Raw genomic sequence first — 23,642 nt, forward strand, 5'->3', positions numbered from 1 at the left:
TGATAATCTAATATCTTGCACCTTTCCTCCAGCATCTACATTCTGCAAACTGCAAAGAACAGCTTAGATGGAAAAGTCCTGCAGTTAATTTATAAATCTCAACAGTGAGTGCAGTCATGGAACTAAGCAGGTCCTTAGTGTGGTTGACAAGATGGGATAAGGAGAGAAAAAACGAGAGTGCCTTGGAGGAAAAACATTTTAGGAGGCAGTCAGAGTTCAGACGGGTAAATTAGAAAGGCCAACAATTAAACAAATGTCACTTTTTCCCAGTGGTGGTCTGCAACGAACACTGGTTGAGAAATAAATCATTAAAAGCTCTGGTCTAATCCTGACTGACCATTTGGTGACATTTTAAATGTTTGCAATGACATTAATAATTTCGTAATAGTATGTTTACTCATATGTTGCCTTCTTTCACCCAGCAGCATTGTTGCACTCAGAATAAAACAGCTGATGATTTCAGCAGCTTAGCCACTTCTACAAGTGATAAAGTTGGATAGGATCCAAAGAGTATTTACAAGACCTCAGATATCTGACTCTCAGCTCTGGGATCCAGTCCAGCTCAGACAGATGGGACTGAAGTGTTCTTGTCTGGAAATGTTCTGTGAAATGAGAGGCAATCAAGTATAAGAATGTACAGACTAAGATTAGAAAAGCTTCATGTTCAATATGAACAGGGTGAGTGGATGGATCCTGAGAATGGGCAACATTTACAAGCGGGTCACAGGGCAGTATCAACCGGCCTTTGAAATCTGAATCAGGAATCCAATTCAATTCACGTTAAGTGACTCATTCCAGCTCTATCCAGTCCCATGCACATGACTGCCTCGAGTGGATACTTAGAATGGAGATATATACCATAAAGAGGCAGCCCTGCAGCTTCACAAGGGCTGCACTTGAGGAATTCACTCACAATGAATGGAGCTGATTCCGTAATAACACTCAAACTCTGAAACCAAAGAGGATGAGAACAGCACAATTTCCAAGTGAGACATTCACTCTGTAGCATCAGATATTTGAAACGTTACCATTTCCCAGCATAGTCTTCAGCAAGAATTGCAACCATGCGTTCCAGTGATCCCAGCACAGCACGATGAATGATAACTGGGCGGCTTTCATTTGTTCCATCTTTACTATAGAAAACAGGAAAGTGAACCAGCAACAGCATGACAAAATTAATGGCTTTTTCCACAATTTCAGGCAACCCCTCCTCAATCTCTTTATTGTCAAGCTTCTCTGAAGTCACTGATCTTACTGTGATACTGGTCAATAGGAGTCGCTATTAACTAAAAGCTCAATCAAGTCACTATTATTCATACAAACTCGAGCTACTTACATATCACTCCAAGCTGGCAACAACAGAGTAGCAGCATTCAGGCCTGGGTCATGAGCATGGATCTCATCCATTTCTTCTTTTCTTCCCCTCTTTGTTTCACCTTTGCTGTCTTATTCTATTCTGTTCTGGAAGCACTGGTCCTCTAAGAGTTTTAGGAGTATCAGTGGCAGTCCCCTTCACAGTGGACAGCAGCAGTTCCTTCCCAGAGTGTCAGAAGCCTGGGGGGGCGGAGGTGGTGGCTCCTCACCAGAGGAGTTGGCAGTCAGGGGAATAATTCCTTCTCGGAGCACAGCAGCCAGGGGGATGCGGTTCTTTCCCAAAGCGTCATCAGCCGGGCGGGGGTGCAGTTCCTCACTGGAGCGTCAGCAGGAGCATAGTTCAGTACCCAACTGCTTCGGTGGCAGCTGCGTTGCTGAGATTTGCCCAGCGCAGACATTTGGCAACAGTACAGTGGAGGTAAGGTAGCGTTAAAGAATGGAGACACCATTCCAGCAGCTGTGATGCAGATCCATACCATGGCTGGTCCTGGCTACCTGACAGCAGAGGTCGTGGTGTTCTCGCTGCACTGGCACGCAGGTTCTTGTGGCACCTGAGCCCTCCTAGACTGAAGGATGGACTTTGTGGCTTTGCTTTGCTGGTGGAGGACTCATGGTAGAGGCAGGGAAGTGATCTAGACATTGTTTCCTTTTGGCTGTTTCTTTAATTTCTGCTTCTGTTTTCAATTCTGTCTTCAATATTCTACAATGATGCCAGAGAATGGCGACTATGTATACTTTTCATTGTACTCCTGTATTCCTGTACTCAAGTACATATGACAATAAAATCTAAATCTCTAGGTACAGCATCTCATCAAATCTGATCCAACTCTAACATGTGACTTCTTATAAAAGTTGTTAAATTGATTTGTAGCAAGAGCTAACTGATCTCCTCCATGCCCAATAAAAGCCAAGGAGAGTTCCAACAGCCTAACTATTGTCCAACTTACAATCAGCATACCTAGCAAAGAGAAGAATTTGAATTGTCCAGTCTGTAAAGCTTGATCTTATATTATGTAATTACCTACAGAGTAACTGTTGCACCAGTTAACCCTACAGTGTGCAGACATTACAGATGGGAAATCAAAGACAAAATTCTGAGAAGTCACAATATCAAAGCTGTACTCACCTAACATACGCTAGGTTAAACTGAATGGGCAGCTGGAAATCCAGCTGAATTGTGGCACATTGATGGTATCGGCCTAGAGCATCCTTTATCTCAATGTCGATCTGCGGTGAATCAGAGAATTAGAAAATACATGGAAGGCTTGAGGGGATAAAAACATACTGCGTTAATACGCTATACTAACCTTTGGTCCATAAAATGCTCCATCTCCAGCACTCAGTCGCCACTGCTCATCAAATGCATTCAAACAGCACTCCAACTGCTAAACCACAAGAAATAAAAACATGAAACTCAGTATTAATTTACAGCTTATTTTACTGATACATTTGTTTAAAACTGGTCTTTCACAGAGTTCATCTCACTGGAGATCAGAAATTCATGTAGGACAATGTACATTGTCCTGATGTCAGCATCAATTTTGCTGGGACCATGAGTTAAAAACAGAATAAGTTGTCTCTACAATGTCACTCCCAAGGTGGATAGCAAGAGTGCAGAAAGGAGAGTTCATATTTATTGTGCTGCAAGAAACAGCTTCCTTTTCAATTGGGGACATGATAGCTTAGAAATGTGGAATTGGTTTTATCAAGACAGTTTTGGTTTGAAAGGCTCTCTATAAAAACTAAACACAGTCTCCTTGTTGCAAGACTGAGAAAAATAGTGATTTCATCCACATGCAGTTGATGTCAAGCCAACTCACCATCTGCACCAATTATTCTTTCCATGATTAGCCAATAGTCCAGCAACCACTTGCCTTTTCTGCCTGATTCCACAAATGCAGATCGCCCAGAAACTTTTCTGGTCGTGTGGAAAGAATGTACTGGAAACTGAAGCCAAACACTCCATACACTGAGCGGACAAAGTCCAGACATTCACTTATCTCCTCATCAATCTATAAAAGGAGAAGGAAGATAAGAATAGACACCAAATCCAAACCAATAAAGTAAAACAGAAACAGGGAGTATTGGATAAGTCAACTGCTTTTAATGGCCATTGTTTTTATTTTTCTGTATTTCCAACTGTGGACTGAAATGGGAAAAGAACTGCTTGAAAAACAAAGCAAGCAATCTGACACTCATTGTAAATACATAACCGCTGGCTCTAGCAAAGAAAGATGGTTTGCAGATGAACTGGAGCCAAAGGCGGCATACAATTGTTGATTCAGCCAGTAACAAACAGTTGTTTAATCTGCGGATCAGTGATCAGTTATCAATGAAAAAGGTCATCTTCCTAACATACCAACTGTGAGATTGGGGGAGATCTCATGTAGCTGAACTGTTTAGGGCTGTGAACAAGATAGCGAAAAGTCTTCCGATCTCCATTGGCTCAGGAGTTCTCTCTATTCTCTATAGTCAAAATGTCTTTAAGCTTGAAGAAAACCAGTTACATTATCTTCAGTTTCTGTAAGCTTTTACTTTTAACTAATACATCAAAACTTCAAAAAGTCAGCACATTCAAGTATTGTCCCCGACAATGATAGTCATCCCTTAAGGAGAATAATTTCAGATCAAAAAATAGATATTATAAAAGCATAAGATATTGGAGCAGAATTAGGCCATTCGACCCATTAAGTCTGTTCTGACACTTGAGCATGGTTGATGTGTTTCTCAACTGCATCTCATGCCTCCTTCCTGTAACTCTTGAGCTCCTTACCAATCAAAAACCTACCTATCTCTATCTTAAATACACTCAACAATTTGGCCTACACAGCCCTCTGCAGAAATGAGTTAACAGATTAACTACCCTCTGTCTGATGAAATTCCTAATCTATAGAAATTCACCAAAGACCCTCAGACAGCACCTTCTAAATCCATTATCACTTCCAACTAGAAGGACAAGAGCAGCAGATGTATGGGAACACTACCACTATCAAGTTCCTTCCAAGCCACTCACCATCCTGACTTGGAAACATATCACCGTTCCTTCTAGGTCGCTGGGTCAAAATCCTGGAATTCCCCCTCTAATGGCATTTTAGATCAACCCACAGCAAATGGACTGCAGCGGTTCAAGGCAGCAGCTCACCACCACCTTCTCAAGGACAACTACGGATGGACAATAAATGCTGGCCAGCTAACAACACCCATATCACACAAATGAATAAAGAAAAAAAAAATCTCAGTTCTAAAGTCACACCCTTCACTCGGAGGCTGTGCCCTCCAGTCCTGGTCAATCATACTAGTGAAAACGTCTTTTCCACATTGAAACTTAGAGAATACTGAGGGGCCTGGATAGAATCTAGTCCTTAATGATGGACTCTAAAATCTTACTAATGACCAAGGCCAGGCTAACTGGCTTACAGTTTCCTGTCTTCTGCCTCCCTTCCTTCTGTTACCACACGGCAGTGAATCCTTCTGTTAAATTAAATCAAACACCCGAGAAAGCTCACCTCGCCTCGTAATCTGTTAAAGCATGAGTGACAGAGTACTCCCAAATTCCACTATTTAAAGAGAATACCAATTTATTCTCTAAAAGTGAGCATTAAACAACAACTGTTAACAACACTAAATTTGCTTTATCTTAACTGCTTATTATCTGCCTCCAACGCTATACTGTTCCAATAAAACTCTTATTAAAATTACATCAACTTAATTTCAAAACCATACAGCAGCTGTTCTCTTTGAAGTCTTTCTTCCTTCGGTTGAAGATCTCTCTGGATCTTCTGCTTTCGGTTACTGCGAATATGTTTCATTTGAAAAGATCCCTTTGATAGGGAGGGTTTTGATGACAGTTACTCTGTTGATGGCAGTTACTCTGTCTGACTTTAAAAATGCCTGCCTTTTTCTACCCCCAATATCGGATCACCTCATTGGTTCGAGATTAGCAAAACAATAATTTCAAGCTCAACTGGCTTTTGGTATCCTGAGGCATAATTAAAAACTGATTGGTTAAATTCAAATTGTTGTCAAAACAGCAACCAACTCAGGTATCCATTTCACAGCCAAATGTTACATATTTTCAATTTTCCAGTACACTCCGAGACTGCTAGCTAGTCATATAACAGGTGCTTGTACAATCTCAGTGAAAAACAGCATTTACTCTCTCATAAAGAACAAAGGAAATTTACAGCCCAGGAACAGGACCTTCGGCCCCGAAAGCTTGAGCCAACCCAAATCCACTGTCTAAACCTATCCTAAGCATCTGCATTCTTCTGCTCCCCACTCACTCATGCATCTGTCCAGATGCACCTGAAATGAATTATCATGCCTGTCTCTACTACTTCTGCTGGCAACGTGTTCCAGGCACCTACCACCCTCTGTGTAAATTACTGGCTGCATGTTTCCCCTTAAACTTTTCTCCTCTCACCTTGAATGCATGACCTCTCATTGAGTCTCTCACCTTGGGAAAAAGTTTATCTCTATCCAACCTGTCCACAAACAGTCCTAACCTACTCAACCTCTCTTCATAGCTAGCACCTTTCATACCAGGCAACATCCTCGAACATTCTCTGCATCCTCTCCAAAGCGTCCACATCCTTTTAGTAATGTGGCGACCAGAACTGCACACAGTATTCTAAATGTGGCCAAAACAAAGTCTTGAACAATTTTAACATGACCTGCCAGCTCTTGTACTCCATAACCCGTCTAATGAAGGCAAGCATACCATATGCCTTCTTGACCATTCTATCCACCTGTGCAGCAACCTTCAGGGTACAATGGACGTGAACTCCCAGATCTCTCTGCTCATCAACTTTTCCCAAGGCTTTTTCACTTACTGTATAGTTCGCTCTAGAATTTGACTTCCCAAAACGCATCACCTCACATTTGCCTGGATTGAACTTTATTTGCCACTTCTCTGCCCAACTCTCCAGTCTATCTATATCCTCCTGTATTTTTTGACAGTCCTCTATGCTTTCTGTTACTCCACCAATCTTAATGTCAAACGCAAGCTTACTGATCAGACCACCAATGCCCTCTTTCAGATCATTTATGTATATCACAAACAACAGTGGCTCCAGCACTAATCCCTGTGGAACACCACTGGTCACCTTTCTCCACTTCAAGAAACTCACTTCAACTACTACTGTGTCTCTTTATCCACCTAGTTAGAACACCTTGTACAGCATGTGACGTCACTTTTTCCATTAGTTTACCATGGGGAACCTTATCAATCGCCTTACTAAAGTCCATTTATATGACATCTACATCCTTTCCTTCAACATCAACTTGGTCACTTCCTCAAAGAACTCTAGTAAGTTGGTAAGGCACAATCTCCCCCACACAAAACAATGTTGCCTATCACTGATAAGCCTATTCTATTCCAATTATGAATAGATCCTATCCTATTTGTGGGCGGCACGGTGGCACAGTGGTTAGCACTGCTGCCTCACAGCGCCTGAGACCCGGGTTCAATTCCCGCCTCAGGCGACTGACTGTGTGGAGTTTGCACATTCTCCCCGTGTCTGCGTGGGTTTCCTCCGGGTGCTCCGGTTTCCTCCCACAGTCCAAAGATGTGCAGGTCAGGTGAATTGACCATGCTAAATTGCCCGTAGTGTTAGGTATGGGGTAAATGTAGGGGTATGGGTGGGTTGCGCTTCGGCGGGGCGGTGTGGACTTGTTGGGCCGAAGGGCCTGTTTCCACACTAAGTAATCTAATCTAGTCAGTACCTTCTCCAGCAACGTTCCCACAACAGATGTCAGACTCACTGGTCTATAGTTATCTGGAATATCCCTACTACCCCCGACAGGGGAACAATATTAGCAACTCTCCAGTCCTCTGGCACTTCACCTGTGTTTAAGGATGCTACCAAGATATCTGATCAGGGCCTCAACTATTTCCTCTCTTGCTTCCCCCAGCAACATGGGATCGATCCCATCCTCTCTCCTTATGTCAACATGGTCCAGAATAAACAAACTTCTATTTCTAATCTCAACATTTATCATGTCCCTCTCCTCAGTGATGCAAAGTAATCATTCAGAATCTCACTTATTTTCTCAAGTTCAACACACAACCTTCCTTCCCTATCCTTTAGTGGACCAACTTTTTCTCTAGTTACCCTCTTGCTTCTTATATATGAATAAAAGACCTTGGGATTCTCCTTAATTTTGCTCACTAAAGTTATTTCATGACCCCTTTTAACCCACTTGATTCCTAGTTTAAGATTGGCCCTACTCTCCTGATATTCCTCCAAAGCTTGTTCTGTTCTTAGCTGCCTGGACCTTATGTGCACTTCCCTTTTCCTCTTGGCTAGTCGCACAATTTCTCCTGTCATCCATGGTTCACAAAACTTGCCTTTCCTTTCTCTTGTTTTCAAAGGAACATGCCTATCCTGCACTATCTTTAACCTATCTTTGAAAGCCTCCCACATATCAAATGTGGACTTCCCTTCGAATAGCTACCCCCAATCCACATTTCCCAGCTGCTGCCGAATTTAGATATAATTGGCCTTGGCCCAGTTTAGTACTTTTCCCTTAGGACCACTCTTGTCTTTGTCTATGAGTATTCTAAAACTTACAGAATTGTGGTTACTATTCCCAAAGAAATCCCCCATTGCAACTTCTACCACCTGGCTGGCTTATTCCCCAACACCAGGTCCAATATGACCCCTTCCCTAGTTGGACTTTGACATACTGCTCTATAAAACTTTCTTGGATGCTCCTTACAAAGTCTGCCCCATCCAGACCTCTGACACTAAGTGCATCCCACTCATTGTTGTGAAAATTAAAATCTCCCATCTTCACCACCCTGTTGCCTCTACATCTTTCCATAATCTGTTTACCTATTTGTTCTTCTATCTCATGCTCACTGTTAGGAGGCCTGTCGTACAGCCCCAACAATGTAACTGCACCCTTCTTATTTCTCAACTCTACACATAATGCCTCACTGCTCAAGCCCTCCATAGTGTCCTCCTTTAGCACAGCTATGAAATCATCCCTGACCAGCAATGTAACTCCTCCACCCCTCCCCCCCACATCCTGCCTGAAGCATCTATATCCTGGAACATTTAGTTGCCAGTCATGCCCTTCCTTCAACCAAGTCTCTGTGATCGCGATAACGTCATATTCCCATGCACCAATCCAAACCCTAAGTTCGTCTGCCTTATCCACTATATTCCTTGCATTAAAGCATATGCACTTCAGACCACCAGTTCCTTGGCGTCCATCTACTCTCTGCCTACTTTCTCCTTGATAATGCTAACTTCATGATCCTGTTCCTTACAGTCTCTAGTTTCCACCTCACTGTCTACTAGCCTTCTTTTCTGATTCCCAGCCCTGTGCCACATTAGTTTAAACCGTCCCCAACAGCAGTAGCAAAAATTCCCCCAAGGACATTAGTCCCAGTCTGGTTCAGGCATAGACCATCTAATTTGTACTGGTCCCACCTTCCCCAGAACCGGTCCCAATGTTTCACAAATCTGAACCCCTCCCTCCTACAGCATCCCTCAAGCCACGTGTTCATCCTGCCTATTCTTTCATTTCTACCCTGGCTAGCACGTGACACTGATAGCAATCTGAGATCACTACCTTTGAGGTCCTCCTCTTTATTTCTCTCCTAGCTTCCTGAATTCTGCTTTCAGGACCTCATCTCTTTTTTTACTTATATCATTGGTGCCTTATATGCACCATGACAACTGGCTGTTCACCCTCCCCTTTCAGAATGCTCTGCAATCGATCGGTTACATCCCCGAACAGAGCACCTGGGAGGTACAGTACAAGCCTTCAGCTTCAAAACATTTCTTAAATCAAGAATGATAAATTATCCATATTCCAGTCTTTTGTGATCCTCCCTGACTCCAGTGATTACTGAATGAACACCACCAATGCCTCTACAATCTCCTCAGCTACCTCCTTCAGAACACTGGGGTGTAGCCCATTCGGTCTGGGTGATATAGCCATCTTCAGATCTTTCAGCTTCCCCAACACCTTCTTCTTACTGACGGTCACTACACTCACCTCTATGCAGCCTGTCTTGAAGTTCCAGTATGCTGCTGATATTTTCCACTGTGAAAACTGATGCAAAGTACCTATTCTGTTCCCCACTACTATTTCTCCAGCCTCATTTTCCAGCAATCCATCAATGAGCATTCTTGCCTCTCTCTTACCTTTTAGATAAAGAAAACTCCTGCAATCTCCTTTTATACTACTAGCTACGTTGCCCTCCTATTTCATCTTCTCTCCTCCTTGATGCTCTTTTAATTGTCCTCTGTTGGTTTTCTGGCTTCCCATTAGTTTTCATCACACCCCGATCTCCCTTGTCAGTCATGATTGACTCATGCTCCCTTTAGTATGTTTCTTCTTCATTGGGATGAATTCTGCCATGCCCCAGAAACCCTTGCCATTACTACTCCACCATCTTCCCTACTGGGTTCCCTTTCCAATCAACTCAGGCCATGTCCTCGTTCATCTCTTTGTAGTTACCTTTACTCAATTGTAATACCATTACATCAAATGCAAACTTTTCCCTCTCAAACTGCAGGGTGAATTCCATCATATTATAGTCACTGCCCTCTGGGTTTCCTTCACCTTAAACACCTAATCAGGTCTGCCTCATTACGTCACCAAATCCAGAATTGTCTCTCTCTCTCACAAGCTGCTCCCAAAAACCATCTCATAGACATTCCACAAATTCCTTTTCTGGAGATCTGCTACTAATCTGATTTTCCCAGTCTACCTCCGTATCAAAGTCCCCATGGTGATTATAATAGTGCCTTTCTTACACACCTTTTCAACTCCTGATTTATTTCATCTCCTGGGGAGGTGATGGCCCAGTGGTATTATAGTGCTAGTGTTGATTCAGAGACCCAGAGAATGTTCAGGGGATCTGGGCTTGAATCCCACCATTAGATTCAATAGAAAACCTGGATTTAAGGGTCAAATGATGGCCAAGAAACAATTGTCAGTTGTCAACAAAACCGATATGGTTCGCTAAGATTCTTTAGGGAAGGAAACTGCTGTCCTTATCTGGTCTGGCTTACATGTGACTCCAGACCTCTAGTAATGTGGTTATTCTTAACTGTCCTGTGTTATTATAGATGGGCAATAAATGCTGGCCTACTCAGTAATACCCACTTAAAATGAATGATAAAAGAAAATTCTTCCCTACATACTGACTACTGCTAAGAGGCCTGTACACAATTCCGATCAGAGGTTTTTCCCTTTATGGCTCTATCTATGTTATATATATGTATATTATATATATGTATATTATATAGAGTCGGAAGGCATAAATCTCACTTCTTGCTATTGATTTAATTCCATTTCTTACTGGAAAGGTAACCCTGCCCATCTGCCCGTCCTTTCAGTAGGACGTGTCCTTGGATACCCAGCTGTGATCCTTGCAGCCATGTCTGTGATACCCACAACATTGTACCTGCCAATTTTTAAACTGCGATACAAGTTCATTTGTCTTGTTTCATATACTCCATGCATTCAACACCCTCAGTCCAGAGGCTCACTGCCCTCTCCTTCTCATACTTGTCCCTTTACCTGCTTTGGTTGAAGTTAGATTCCTGACACTTTCACTACCCTCTGTCCTATTACTTATTCAAATTCAACTAAAGTTCAACTGTTACTCAAGTTATAAGGGGCCATATCTTATTCAGATTAAAAAGGGGAATGAGATTAGAATGTAACATTTCACTCACCTGCTCTACCATACAGAAGATGTGAGCATCATCCTGTTCGAACCGGCGTACTCTGCTTAATCCTGTTAAGGTGCCTGAAAACTCATTCCGATGAAGAACCCCAAAGTCAGCTAATCGCAAAGGGAGCTCACGCCAAGATCGTGGACGATGGTCAAACATCAAACTGAAACAAACAGTATTTTAAGCATTCTGGCACTACCGGTCTGATACGTCACTTCTCATGGGAACCAAATCTCCCATTATGTCTGAAACGGATCTATCCAAATTCACAGAGAAGATTCAGTATTGGTGTTATTGGGCTCAGTCCCCAGTATCCCACTGGTATTATGGAGCTGTTGGTATAAATTGGATATATGATGCAGAAACAGGCCTAGCTCAATCACCAATCTTAGTGAATTTGCTTTAATCAAGCCTCCTTCATCTTTCCTCATCCAAATCTACAATATGCAACTATTTTCTTCGCCCCCATGTTTGTCCTGCTTCCCCTAAAATACATAAATTATACACTCAACCACTCCCTGTGATACCTGTAAATTCTTACCACTCTTTCTGAATTCTATATTAGATTTCTTAATGACAGTCTTAGATTGACGACCTTTATTATGTGTTTCCACATAAGAGAAAACTGTCTTTTTCAAACCTCTCATAACGTTAATTGCTTCCATTTGGTTTTTGTTCAGCCTTTTTTTTTAAAAACAGAAACCCATCTGATCTCATTTTCCTGATGTCGACCCACACGTTTATTATCAACCTTATGAATGGTCTCTGTTCCTTTTCTCGTGCCTTCTTTTGCATAATGTGCCAACCACTCCGCACTCAGGACTTTTACATGATCTAGCCAGGAATTGATGCAGGTTGGGGAGACAATGGCACAGTGGTATTATCACTGGACTATTAATCCAGAAACTCAGCTAATGTTCTCAGGATCTGGGTTCAAATCCCACCACAGCAGATGGTGGAATTGAAATTAAGAATCTATGATGACCATGAAATCATAGTCAGTTGCTGGAAAAACTCATCTGGTTCTTTAATGAAATCTGCAATCTGGCCTACATGCGAATCCAGAGTCACAGCAGTGTGGTTGATTCTCAAATGTCCTCCTTAATGATATAGCAAGTCACACAGCTGTATTAATCACAAAATCTCAAAGAAATGAAACTGGACATACCACCTGACATCAACATAGGCAGCAGAAAAGACAACAGCACAAACAGCGCTGCTGACTCTGCAAAATCCTCCTTACTAACATCGGGGGGGGGGGGGCGCGGGCGAGCGCCAAAATTGAGAGTTGTCTCACAGACTAGTCAAGCAACATTAATCAAATCTGAAGAAAGCATCTTCCAAACCCATGACCACTTCCATATAGTAGTACAAGGGCAATAGATACATGGGAATACCACCAACTGCAAGTTTCCCTCCAAGCCACTCACCATCCTGACTTGGAAAATATTGCCATTTTTCAGTGTCTCTGGATAAAAATCCTGGAATTCCCTCCCTAATGGCAATGTGGGTCAACCCACAGTGTGTGGACTGAAGCAGTTCAAGCAGTAGCTCACCACCAGCTTCTCATGGGCAACTAGGGACAGGTAATAAATGCTAGCCGGTCAGCAATGCCCACATCCCACAAAAGAGTATGCAATTTCCAAATAATAAGGGTTTGTTAAATGGGCGTAACCTATAGTACAACCTTTAATATTTGTACGGAGGTCTCTTTTACCCTCTCTACTCCACCTACATTTACATCTTATCAGTGACCTCCACATTCTTTCTACTAAAATGCACTTGCTCACATTTAGTGTTGAACCTTTTTTGGCAATTATTAGCCTGTTCTGTTATAGAGGGTGTGTTCTTGTATTGCAGTATCTGACCATATGTCCACTCATCACAATTTAGAAATTGTACTTTTGATTCCAAACCTAAATTGGGAATGTATACTATGAACAGCTATCCTTGAGAAACACCATTGCTCACTGCTGGTCACTCAATATCAATCTTTTACTCCCAATTCTTGAGGTTTCTCTTGAAGCCAGTACTTCTTGTCCCCAGACTCCACTTCTCTAACCTGATTCATTAGGGTGCTATGGGTTACCCTATTGAAGGCCTTTTTAAAAATCTAGATAACTACTATGTCTACTCTGTTCAATCCTTAAATGTAAGAAAGTCTAACAAGATTTTCCCTTTCCAAATCCACACAGAGTATTCATTTTTATATATTATTTTTCTAACTAATCTCCCATTCTCTCCTTTTGTAAAGTTTCTGACCTGTTGGCCATTACTGATCTTAAGCTGTCCAGTCTAATAGTATTTCTTGAATGTGCTCTGCTTTTGGTATGCTTTCCTTTATTGGTCAGAGTACTGAGTACAGGAGTTGGGAGGTCATGTTGCGGCTGTACAGGACATTGGTTAGGCCACTGCTGGAATATTGCGTGCAATTCTGGTCTTCTTCCTATCGGAAAGATGTTGTGAAACTTGAAAGGGTTCAGAAAAGATTTACAAGGATGTTCCCAGGGTTGGAGGATTTGAGCTATAGGGAGAGACTGAACAGGCTGGGGCTGTTTTCCCTGGAGCATCGGAGGCTGAGGGGTGACCTTATAGAGGTTTACAGAATTATGAGGGGCATGGATAGGATAAATAGACAAAGTCTTTTCCCTGGGGTGGGGGAGTCCAGAACTAGAGGGCATAGGTTTACGGTGAGAGGGGAAAGATATAAAAGAGACCTAAGGGGCAACTTTTTCACACAGAGGATGGTATGTGTATGGAATGAGCTGCCAAAGGAAGTGGTGGAGGCTGGTACAATTGCAACATTTAAGAGGCATTTGGATGGGTATATGAATAGGAAGGGTTTGGAAGGATATGGGCCGGGTGCTGGCAGGTGGGACTAGATTGGGTTGGGAAATGTGGTCGGTATGGACAGGTTGGACCGAAGAGTCTGTTTCCATGCTGTACATCTCTATGACTCTATAATTACATTTGTATTCTGAAAACCCTGTGGCAGGCACTATACTTTTTTCTAAGAGAATATTAAAGAGACATTATTAATTTCAATAACTTTTATAGATTACTTTTAAAATAAAAAGATGAAATCTCTCTGGACCAGCCCCTTCGAATTTGTTTAGTTTATCGAAATTATCCTCATTTTCTCAGTTTAATTTTAAATGATGTGGAGGTGCCAGTGTTGGACTGGGGTGGACCAAGTCAGAGGTCACACCTGACGAAGGAACAGTGCTCTGAAAGCTTGTGATTTCAAATAAACCAATTGTACTATAATCCAACATTGTGTTACTTCTAATTTTAAATGCACATCTAATTGCTTAATCCATCACTTATTATGTCTACTTGTTAATTCTCCCTGATTAATTCCAAAGTGAAATCTTAATTTAAATTCCCAACATTTCTACAGTATTGCCTATGGTATTACTTGGCAAAAGTGAGGACTGCAGATGCTGAAAACCAGAGTTTAGATCAGAGTGGTGCTGAAAAAGCACAGCAGATCAGGCAGCATCAGAGGAGCAGTAAAATCAACGTTTCAGGCAAAAGCCCTGAAGATTTTCCTGCTCCTCGGATGCTGCCTGACCTGCTGTGCTTTTCCAGCACCACTCTGATCTAAACTATGGTATTATGTTGTCTGTCCCTTAGTATTGTTATGTCCATCACAGCTTTCTTCACTTTAATGATTTGGCTATAAAGTATTTGACTACTTAGCTGAATGTTCCCTGATAATTTAGATTAGATTAGATTACTTACAGTGTGGAAACAGGCCCTTCGGCCCAACAAGTCCACACCGCCCCGCCGAAGCGCAACCCCCCATACTCCTACATTTACCCCTTACCTAACAATGGCCAATTCACCTGACCTGCACATCTTTGGACTGTGGGAGGAAACCGGAGCACCCGGAGGAAACCCACGCAGACACGGGGAGAACGTGCAAACTCCACACAGTCAGTCGCCTGAGGCGGGAATTGAACCCGGGTCTCTGGCGCTGTGAGGCAGCAGTGCTAACCACTGTGCCACCGTGCCGCCCACAAAGTTTCAACTTCTTTATTTACTTTTCTTTTAACACGTTTCCTAACTTCTTTGAATTCCCCCTTATATATTCCTGTCTATGAACTTGACATGTTTCATTCATAAATTGTTCCATTATTCCTTTATTCCATCATGCAGTCTCGTTTGTGTTTAGCTTGTTCTTTACTTTCACAAGTATATATTGTTCCCTAAATTGTTGACCAAAGTTTTAGATGTTTTTCATTTGTTTGCCAATATTGCTTCTTTTTGCCAATATTGATCTTCAGCTCCATTGTTAGCCTCTTGAAATTACTTTTTATCCAATCTCTCAACCTATGTTTTCATCATAATCTTGTATATTGTCGTGATCATTAATATTTTATTATGGCCACAATTTTCTAGATATTCTCCTCCTTTTACACATCTATTCTGATGCAGGTGGTGTCAGCTGGACAGCTGGTTTGTAATGTACAGTGATGCTAACTGCACGGGTTTAAATGCTGTACAAGATAAGGTTATGAAGCGCTCACCTTGCCTGAAAGGTAGTGATCCTCAGACTAAACTATTACCAGTTATCTCTGCCAAATGAGCAGCCCTCTGGTCTGGTAAGACCATGGCAACTTTACATACTCTGGCTCATTTTGCAATTCTACATCACATTTTCCCTAATGGGGCCTTTACCTATTGATTACAAATGTACCCCATACACACAATAGGGATCTTATTCACTTCTCCTCTTTCCGTAACTTCTCTGCCGAATTAATATGAGAATTGAAATTTCCCTTAACCGTTTGCCATGATTATAAATAATTCATTGAATTATCTATATTTCTTCCTCCACTTCTGTTCCCCTATTAATGGTCTGTGGGGTATTCATGTGGTGTGTCCTTTTCACTCTATCCAAATAGATTCCATTTTGAGCTTACTGAGACATGTCTCTATTTTATTGCCATGTGTGACAATGCTGTCACTTTAAGAGATTATTTTGTTCTGGTTTTCTTTTGAAGAGAGGTTGTAAGGCAGAGATTCCAAACTAACTGAGGACAACTTGAGTAAATAGCTTGGGAGGCCCTTTTTTAAAAAAAACAGCCTGAATGGGTGTGGCCAGCTCTCAGATCCAGATTTCTGGGTTTTGGTTTGTTTCAGTAACATCAGAAGATATTGGGATCTCAAAAGAATTGGAAGCTTCAGTGACTGCCTCTTGGCTTCTACTCACTGAGTCATCTCTTGACAATTTTTCTCTCCTCGATTGGAGAGCTGTGTGCGAGAATCTGTGTCTGAACTTTCCTTTTTGCTAAGGTGTGTGTTTATGGAATGTTACTATATTGGAACAGTTAATTAATAATAATTATAGAGTCATAGAGGTCTTCAGCATACAAAGAGGCCCTTCAACCCAACTTGCCCATGCCACCCAGTTTTCACAATTGAAACTATTCCCACTTGCCTGGGTTTGGTCCATACCCTGCCATCCCTATCCCATCCATGTACTTGTCTAAATGTTTCTTAAATGACAAAATTGCACTTGCCTCCACTATCTCTGGCACTCCATTCCAGATACTCACCACCATCTGTGTGAAAAAAAATGCCTCTCTGGACCCTTCTGTATCTCTTCCCTCTCACCTTAAACCCACGTCCTCTAATTTTACACTCCTCTATCAATGGGAGAATCTGCCACCTATCTTTCTTACCTATACCTCTCATGATTTTATAAACCTATGTAAGGTCACCTCTCAGTCTCCAAGGTTCCAGTAAAAACATTCCCAGCCCATCCAAGCTCTTCTTATAATTCAAATCTTCCAGCCCAGGTAGTATCCTAGTAATACCTTTCCTAGTTTAACAATATCCTTTCTACAGTAAACCAACCAGAACTGCATGTAGTACTCCAAATGTTGCCTCACCAACATCTTCTACTTTCTTATAGCATCTGTACCCCAGAACATTGAGTTGCCAGTCCTGTCTCTCCCTCAGCCAGGTTTTTCTCCTAGTTATAATATCCCAATCCCATGTGCCCAGAGTTCATTTGCCTTACCTGTCAGGCCTCTTGCATTGGAAATAAGTATAGTTTAACCCAGACTTCCCACTGTGCTCTTGCCTGCCCTGAGATTACCAACACTGCCTTTACTGTTTAACTTGCTCTCATTAACCTCTATATTGTCCTCAATCTTCTCTTTTGTCTCCCCATTGCTTTGGATCCCAACCCCCCTCCCAGACTAGTTTAAAACCTCCCATGTGGCTCTTGCAAATCACTCTGCCAGGATATTGGTCCTCCTCCAGTTCAGGTGTAAACTGTTCCTCTTGCACAAGTCATGCCTGCCCCAGATAAAATCCCAATTATCCAAGAGTCTGAATCCATGCCCCCTGCAGCAGCTCTCAAGCCACGCATTCATCTGCCAAACCTTCCTCTCACTAACACATGGCACTGGAAGCAGTCCAGAAATTATGCCCTTGAGATCCTGCATTTTAAACTTCTATCTAGCTCCCTATAACTACTCTTCAGGTAGGAAAAGGGATGAGGTCCTATGTACAATGAACTCTGGCTGCTCACTGCACGCGCCGCCCTCCCCTCCACTTTAAGAAGTTCATGCAATCGCTCAGTTATTGTATCCATTGTTAAGTTTCCAATCTGTTAAGCTATTCTAAATTCCTCTTTCTCTGATTGTATTTTAAATACAGCATTTAAATAAAATGTGTTTTTAACTTCAAGTAGTTTGACCAGTTGTACTGCACCTGAGACTTTACATTTGCCTTTAAAATAAGAAAAAGTTAGGGTCTAGACTTCCTTAGAACATTCTTGAGGGGGTCTGATCTGATTCATAACAAACTGGGGGGGTTCTTGTTGGGCCGAAATCTATAATTCAAAATTGAGTTTAGGATTGTTGAACTCGAAGGCTGCGAGTGGCAATTGTTGGGGTCTTTTATTCCTGGTATTGAATTCAGTTGGTTTAAACAGGGTGCACCTTGTGCAGGAATAGCTCTTTTGGCCACTAAGTTTTCTCGGGTGGAAGAAGTGATTGCAAAAGTTTTACAAAAAGTGAGCAAGGCAAAGCTGTTGGAATTGGCAGACCAGGTGGAGTTGGGGTTGATTTTGTTATGCAAAAATGGGAGATAATTCTATTTTGCTCAAAAAGCACACAATCTGCAAGTCAATTTATGTAACATTTTCTAAATTCCTATTTTGGAAATAGAACCTGTCTGACTCAACAGACTCTGAATTCACATCTTTAATGCATTGTCTGAGCTGAGATGCCACTTTTTAAAAAATAAAACCCTAAGTTATCTCGAGAATGCGACCAGAAAGGAATTCTGGGATTTACATATAAATGAACTGAAACCCATTCTAAAAGATGAAGGACTTAACAGCAATCTATGTTTGTTCAACATAACGCTTCAGTTGCATGATATGTGATCGTTTGCTATACATTCTGTGCCCTATGATCCTGCTCCAAAGCTATATGATGAAGGAACAGTGCTCTGAAAGCTAGTACTAATAGACTAAGACTAAGGGTTTTAAAAATGAAGACACCTTTGGATTTTGAAGTTTTTTTTAAGGGGATGGGAAGTGTTACAATGCTGTCACTTTAAGAGATTATTTTGTCATTTTCTGGGAAAGAGGTTGGAAGGCAGAGATTCCAAACTGGCTACTGAGGACAACTTGAAAGCTTGGGAAGCCCTGGGTTTTTTTTTAAAATAGCCTGAAAGGGTGTGGCCAACTCTCTCCGATCTAGATTTCTAGATTTTGGTTTTTTTCAATAACATCAGAAGATATTGGGGCCTTAAAAGAGTTGGAAGCTTCAGTGAATGTCTCTTGGCTGCTAGTCTCTCTAAATCTTCTCAATGATTTGTTTCCTTCTGTATTGGAGAACTGTATGTGAGAATCTATGTCTGAATTTTCCTTTTTGCCAAGGAGTGTGTTGAAAGGATGTTACTATATTGGAGCATTTAGTGAGGAATAGTTACTGTATCTATTATTCTGTCAAGTTTCCAATCTGTGAAGTTATTCTGAATTGCTCTTTCTCTGGTTGTATTTTAATGAGTGTTTACATTAATGGTATTTTGCTTCCCGTCGAGTAGTTTGGCCAGTTGCACTGCATCGGAGACACTTTATACTTGCCTTTAAAATTAGAAAAAGTTAGGATCTAACCCTAACCTTCTTAAAATATTTTTGAGGGGTCAGATATGTCATCCTTTAGACTCCAATATTGCAGCAGGACTGAGCATGGGCGTTGTCCACTTACACCTGCTTTCTTTTTTATTTAGATTAGATTACATTACATTACAGTGTGGAAACAGGCCCTTCAGCCCAACAAGTCCACACCGACCTGCCGAAGCGTAACCCACCCATACCCCTACATTACTTTTTGCTTTCACTCTTTATCTTTCTTGTTTTCTTTAAAAAGTAGAGAGCGATGGGTGGAGGAGGCGGCATCCAGTGGCAGCAGTAGTGACAGCAATGTCAGGATGAGTTCCAACTCCACACCTGCCAAGGGTATCCTGGCAGCAAGCAACAGGTCCCAAGCTAACTCCCCCAGCACCGACTCACAGGCCGAGGCGAAGTCCCACGTCAGTAGCTAGACTAGCTTCCAGAACTGAAAGTGCTGGTGGTGGACTCCAACGACTGATGACTGGCAGCAGCATCTGGAGGAGCATCAGATGGGACACAGGAGATAGAGAACCCCCACAACCCCAGGCCGATGGTTCCAACTCAGAAGTTGCAACTGCGGCATAGGCGGAGGCCCACAACAGAGACCCCAGAGATCATTACATAGACTGCTCCAAAGACTGTCAAGCAGCGATGAGATGAGCAGTGGAGGAGGAACAAGATAAGGAGAGAAAGTAAAATTTTGCCACATGTTCAACATTTCAAGATGGCGCTAAAATGTGGCGACACTGTGTATAACACATGAAGTCACTTTTCACAATATTTTAAATTCATGTGACGATAAATCTAACCTAAATCTTGATGTATCGCTCCTCGTCCTTTGCAGTCAGCACCCAACTTCAACAGATAAACATAGATCCACAATGTCTGTTTGACTCCCAAGGGGATTAGAATACCAAACACTGCCTCACCATGACTCATGTTCATTATAACTGACCTCTGAACATCTCTTCCAAAAAAACATACAATTTTGAAATACTCTAATAGAAGCCCAAGTGTTTAACACATACCAATGACCTGGGCAATTCATGGGCTTCAGCGCAAATATCTCTTTCTCCACCTGAAAGCTAAACATTTTCTCATGGTAGTGCTGCCAGTGGCCAGATATTTCCCACAGGCAACTGCTGTAGATATTTGGAGATATCACTTCAGTGAATCCATGTCTATGATACTCCTCCTGTAACAGATACAGATAACAGTCAAGAACAAACTTGCATTTATTTGCACCATCTATGACATCAAGCATCCTTTATGCATGACAACTATGGAGAACTTTTGAAAGCATCATGGTTCCAAAGGTTGCAAACTACAATCCAGTAAAACCCCACAAAATAGCCATGCGATTGAAGACCACAATCTGTTACTGTCACACCATTAGAAAAATAAATATATTCAAGGGAAAAATGGAAAATATCTACGTATGACATGAGCATCACTCAAGATCAATATTCATTAACCATTCTTAATCACCCTCAGGAAGACAGCAGTGTGCCAATCTTGAACCACTTATGATCATCTCACTTAAGTATTCGTATTGTTAGGGAGGAAGTTCCAGGAATTTAACCCAGTGACAGTGAATGAAGATGATAATTCCTAGTCAGCATGGTGTGGAGTTTGGAAGATGTGAGATTTTCATGTGATGGTGTTCTCACGTATCTATTGTCCTTGTCTTTCCACATGGTAGAAGTCATTTATCGTCTTCTAAATGTACCATGCTCTCTCTCTCTCATCCTACTGGAGGGGGAAAGGCAAGGTTGCAATTTAATAAATCATCCAAAGATCAGCACCTATGACTGCATAACACTCCCTAAGAATTGAAATTGGCATTTTGTGCTCAACTCCTGAAGTGGAGTTGGAACCCATGACATTCTGATTCAGAAAGTACTATCCACAGAGACAAGCTGACATGAGACAGCCCATGCTCTTGTTCAAACGGTAGTTTTGCCACCATTTGCTTCATGTTCTCCCCATCCCCATCCCCACTTATACCACAAGGAAAGCATTGCTCCTCATGGAAGACCAGGTAGTACAAGTCCATATGTTATTTCATTGTGAAGTACCACAGCTGGAGCATATCCTGTTCACAAATAAACTAGGTCAGTGGAAATACCCAGGAATTGTATTCGCTGATCATTTTTCTTCCTTAAATCCATTAGCACAGAGGCTTTACGTTTCTGAGCAGATACCAGAGGATGATGATCTTTATACTTGGGCATGTGTTACGACAAAAGGTAAACAGCTCTGCTAATTTAAACCCAGCACACAGAGAAGCTCATTTTACACCGTAATTTGCTGTCAAATCTTCTCTTTGTATCTTCCTCTGCAGATTTTCCTCTGACGTCTTTTCTTCAGTATTCTGTTTCACAGGTCTTTCATTTGAACAGATACCTTTCGGAGAGTTATTCGGCTGCATTTATACTTGTTGGTTTTCTTGGCCGTTCTCTCTCCAGTTCAAAATGTCCGGTTTTATACATCAAAATATCGGATCATTTCATTGGTTTAATGTCATCCCAAACAGTAAAATTCAAATTCAATTGGATTGTGGTACCTGGGGCATAATTTAAACTGATTGGCCAAATTTGAATTTGTTTTTGTTCCATGGCAACACAACTCCAGCTATTTGTTTCGACCAAGCATTACATTTTTACCTTGTCCAGCACTCTGTGCTTTCAGTCATCCTTAAAATTCACACCACACCAGGTTATAGTCCAACAGATTTAACTGGAAGCACTAGCTTTCAGAGCGCTGCTCCTTCATCAGGTGGTTGTGGAGTACACAATTGTAAGACACAGAATTTACAGCAAAAGTTTACAGTGTGATGTAACTGAAATTATACATTGAAAAACACCTTGATTGTTTGTTAAGTCTCTCATCTGTCAGAAGGACCATGATAGTTTCACTTCTTTTATATGTAAATCACTAAACTTTTTTTAAAAAGTCACAACCGTCTCCAACACATTGTCTGTGACATATACATTAAAATGCTCCAAGGCCAGTACCAAACTTAATAGCTCCCTTTCGATCATGGAGTATTTCTTCTGGTGGATGTTGAGTTTCTTCAAAAAGTAACCAACTGGCAGTTCAATCCCATTATCATCTTCCTGTAACAGTACAGCTCCAACCATGTCACTGGCATCGATGGCAACTTTGAAAGGTTTCGAACGGTTTGGTGTAGCTAAAATAGGTGAGGTGGTTAACATGGGTATTATGCCTCCTGGCATTGTTCTGTCCCCTGAAACTTTGCATTCTTCTTCAGCAAGTCAGTTAACAGTGCCACTACACTGCTTAAGTTCGGAACAACTTCCAAAAGAATCCGCTTGGTCCCAAGAATCAAAGCACCTCTTTCTTCGAAGTTGGTCATGGAAATTCCTCAATGGCCTTCGTCTTTGCGTTCTGTGGGAGCAACCTTCCAAGGCTGATGTTACGTCCCAAGAACGTCACCTCTGTTTTCGTGAACTCAGTTTTGTTTAAGTTTATTACCAGTTTTGCTTCTCATACTCATTCAAAGAGTTCTGCCAACTGTACCATGTGATCTTTCCAGGACATACTAAAGATCACTACATCGTCCAAATAGACTGCACAATTTGGTAACCCAGCCACAACTCTGTTCATGAGTCTTTGGAATGTGGCAGGTGCATTCTTCGTTCCAAAGGACATCACTCAGATTTGATGTAGCCCATTTGGGGTTACAAACACAGAAATTTCTTTCTCCGTCTCTACTAAAGATACCTGCCAGTTACCAAGCATCAAGTCCAACTTGATAATGTAACTGGCTTGTCCAACTTTCGCGATACAGTCCTCCAATCTCAATACTGGATATGAGCCTGATTTTGTAACAATGTTGACCTTCCGATAATCCATGCAAAATTGTTGAGTCCAGTCTAGTTTGGAAACTAAGACAATCAACAAACTCTACTCGCTCTGGCTCAGTTCAATGATATCCACATACAGCATAGCATCACCTCCTTCTGGACCTGTCTGGCTTTGAAAGGATTAAGCCGATAGGGGTGTTGTTTTATCGGAGCAGTATTCCCTACGGCTACTTCATATACAATAGCATTAGTCCTCCCCATCTGATTCCTACATATGTCCTCACACTGCAGTAACAAACCTTTCAATTGTGTTCTGTACTCCTGAGACAGACAGTTTATAAACTATCCCATTCCTCAAGGACTTCATTTTTTAACATACTTTGGTGCGTATCAAAATTCACAACATCTGGATTTGATTCCTCACTCTGCTGGGCAGTAACTAACACCTCTGGATCAATGGTGCTGGAAGAGCACAGCAATTCAGGCAGCATCCGAGGACAGGCAAAATCGACGTTTCGGGCAAAAGCCCTTCATCAGGAATAAAGGCAGAGAGCCTGAAGCATGGAGAGATAAGCTAGAGGAGGGTGGGGGTGG

General features: G+C 41.8%; 1 protein-coding gene across 1 annotated transcript in view; it reads right to left on the minus strand.

The window, feature by feature from the left end:
- LOC122542508 (threonine--tRNA ligase 1, cytoplasmic-like) overlaps positions 1–23,642 on the minus strand; it is a 59,788-nt gene that overhangs the window by 11,438 nt on the left and 24,708 nt on the right. Inside the window, exons 3-8 of the mRNA XM_043680309.1 lie at positions 20,247–20,413; positions 11,076–11,238; positions 3,249–3,386; positions 2,682–2,759; positions 2,501–2,601; positions 1,029–1,133 (exon numbers count right to left, since the gene is read on the minus strand). Of these exons, the coding sequence (XP_043536244.1) occupies positions 1,029–1,133; positions 2,501–2,601; positions 2,682–2,759; positions 3,249–3,386; positions 11,076–11,238; positions 20,247–20,413 (752 nt within the window). The remainder of the gene's footprint in view (positions 1–1,028; positions 1,134–2,500; positions 2,602–2,681; positions 2,760–3,248; positions 3,387–11,075; positions 11,239–20,246; positions 20,414–23,642) is intronic.

The sequence above is a fragment of the Chiloscyllium plagiosum genome, chromosome 40, assembly GCF_004010195.1.
Source record: "Chiloscyllium plagiosum isolate BGI_BamShark_2017 chromosome 40, ASM401019v2, whole genome shotgun sequence".
Classification (NCBI taxonomy): Eukaryota; Metazoa; Chordata; class Chondrichthyes; order Orectolobiformes; family Hemiscylliidae; genus Chiloscyllium; species Chiloscyllium plagiosum.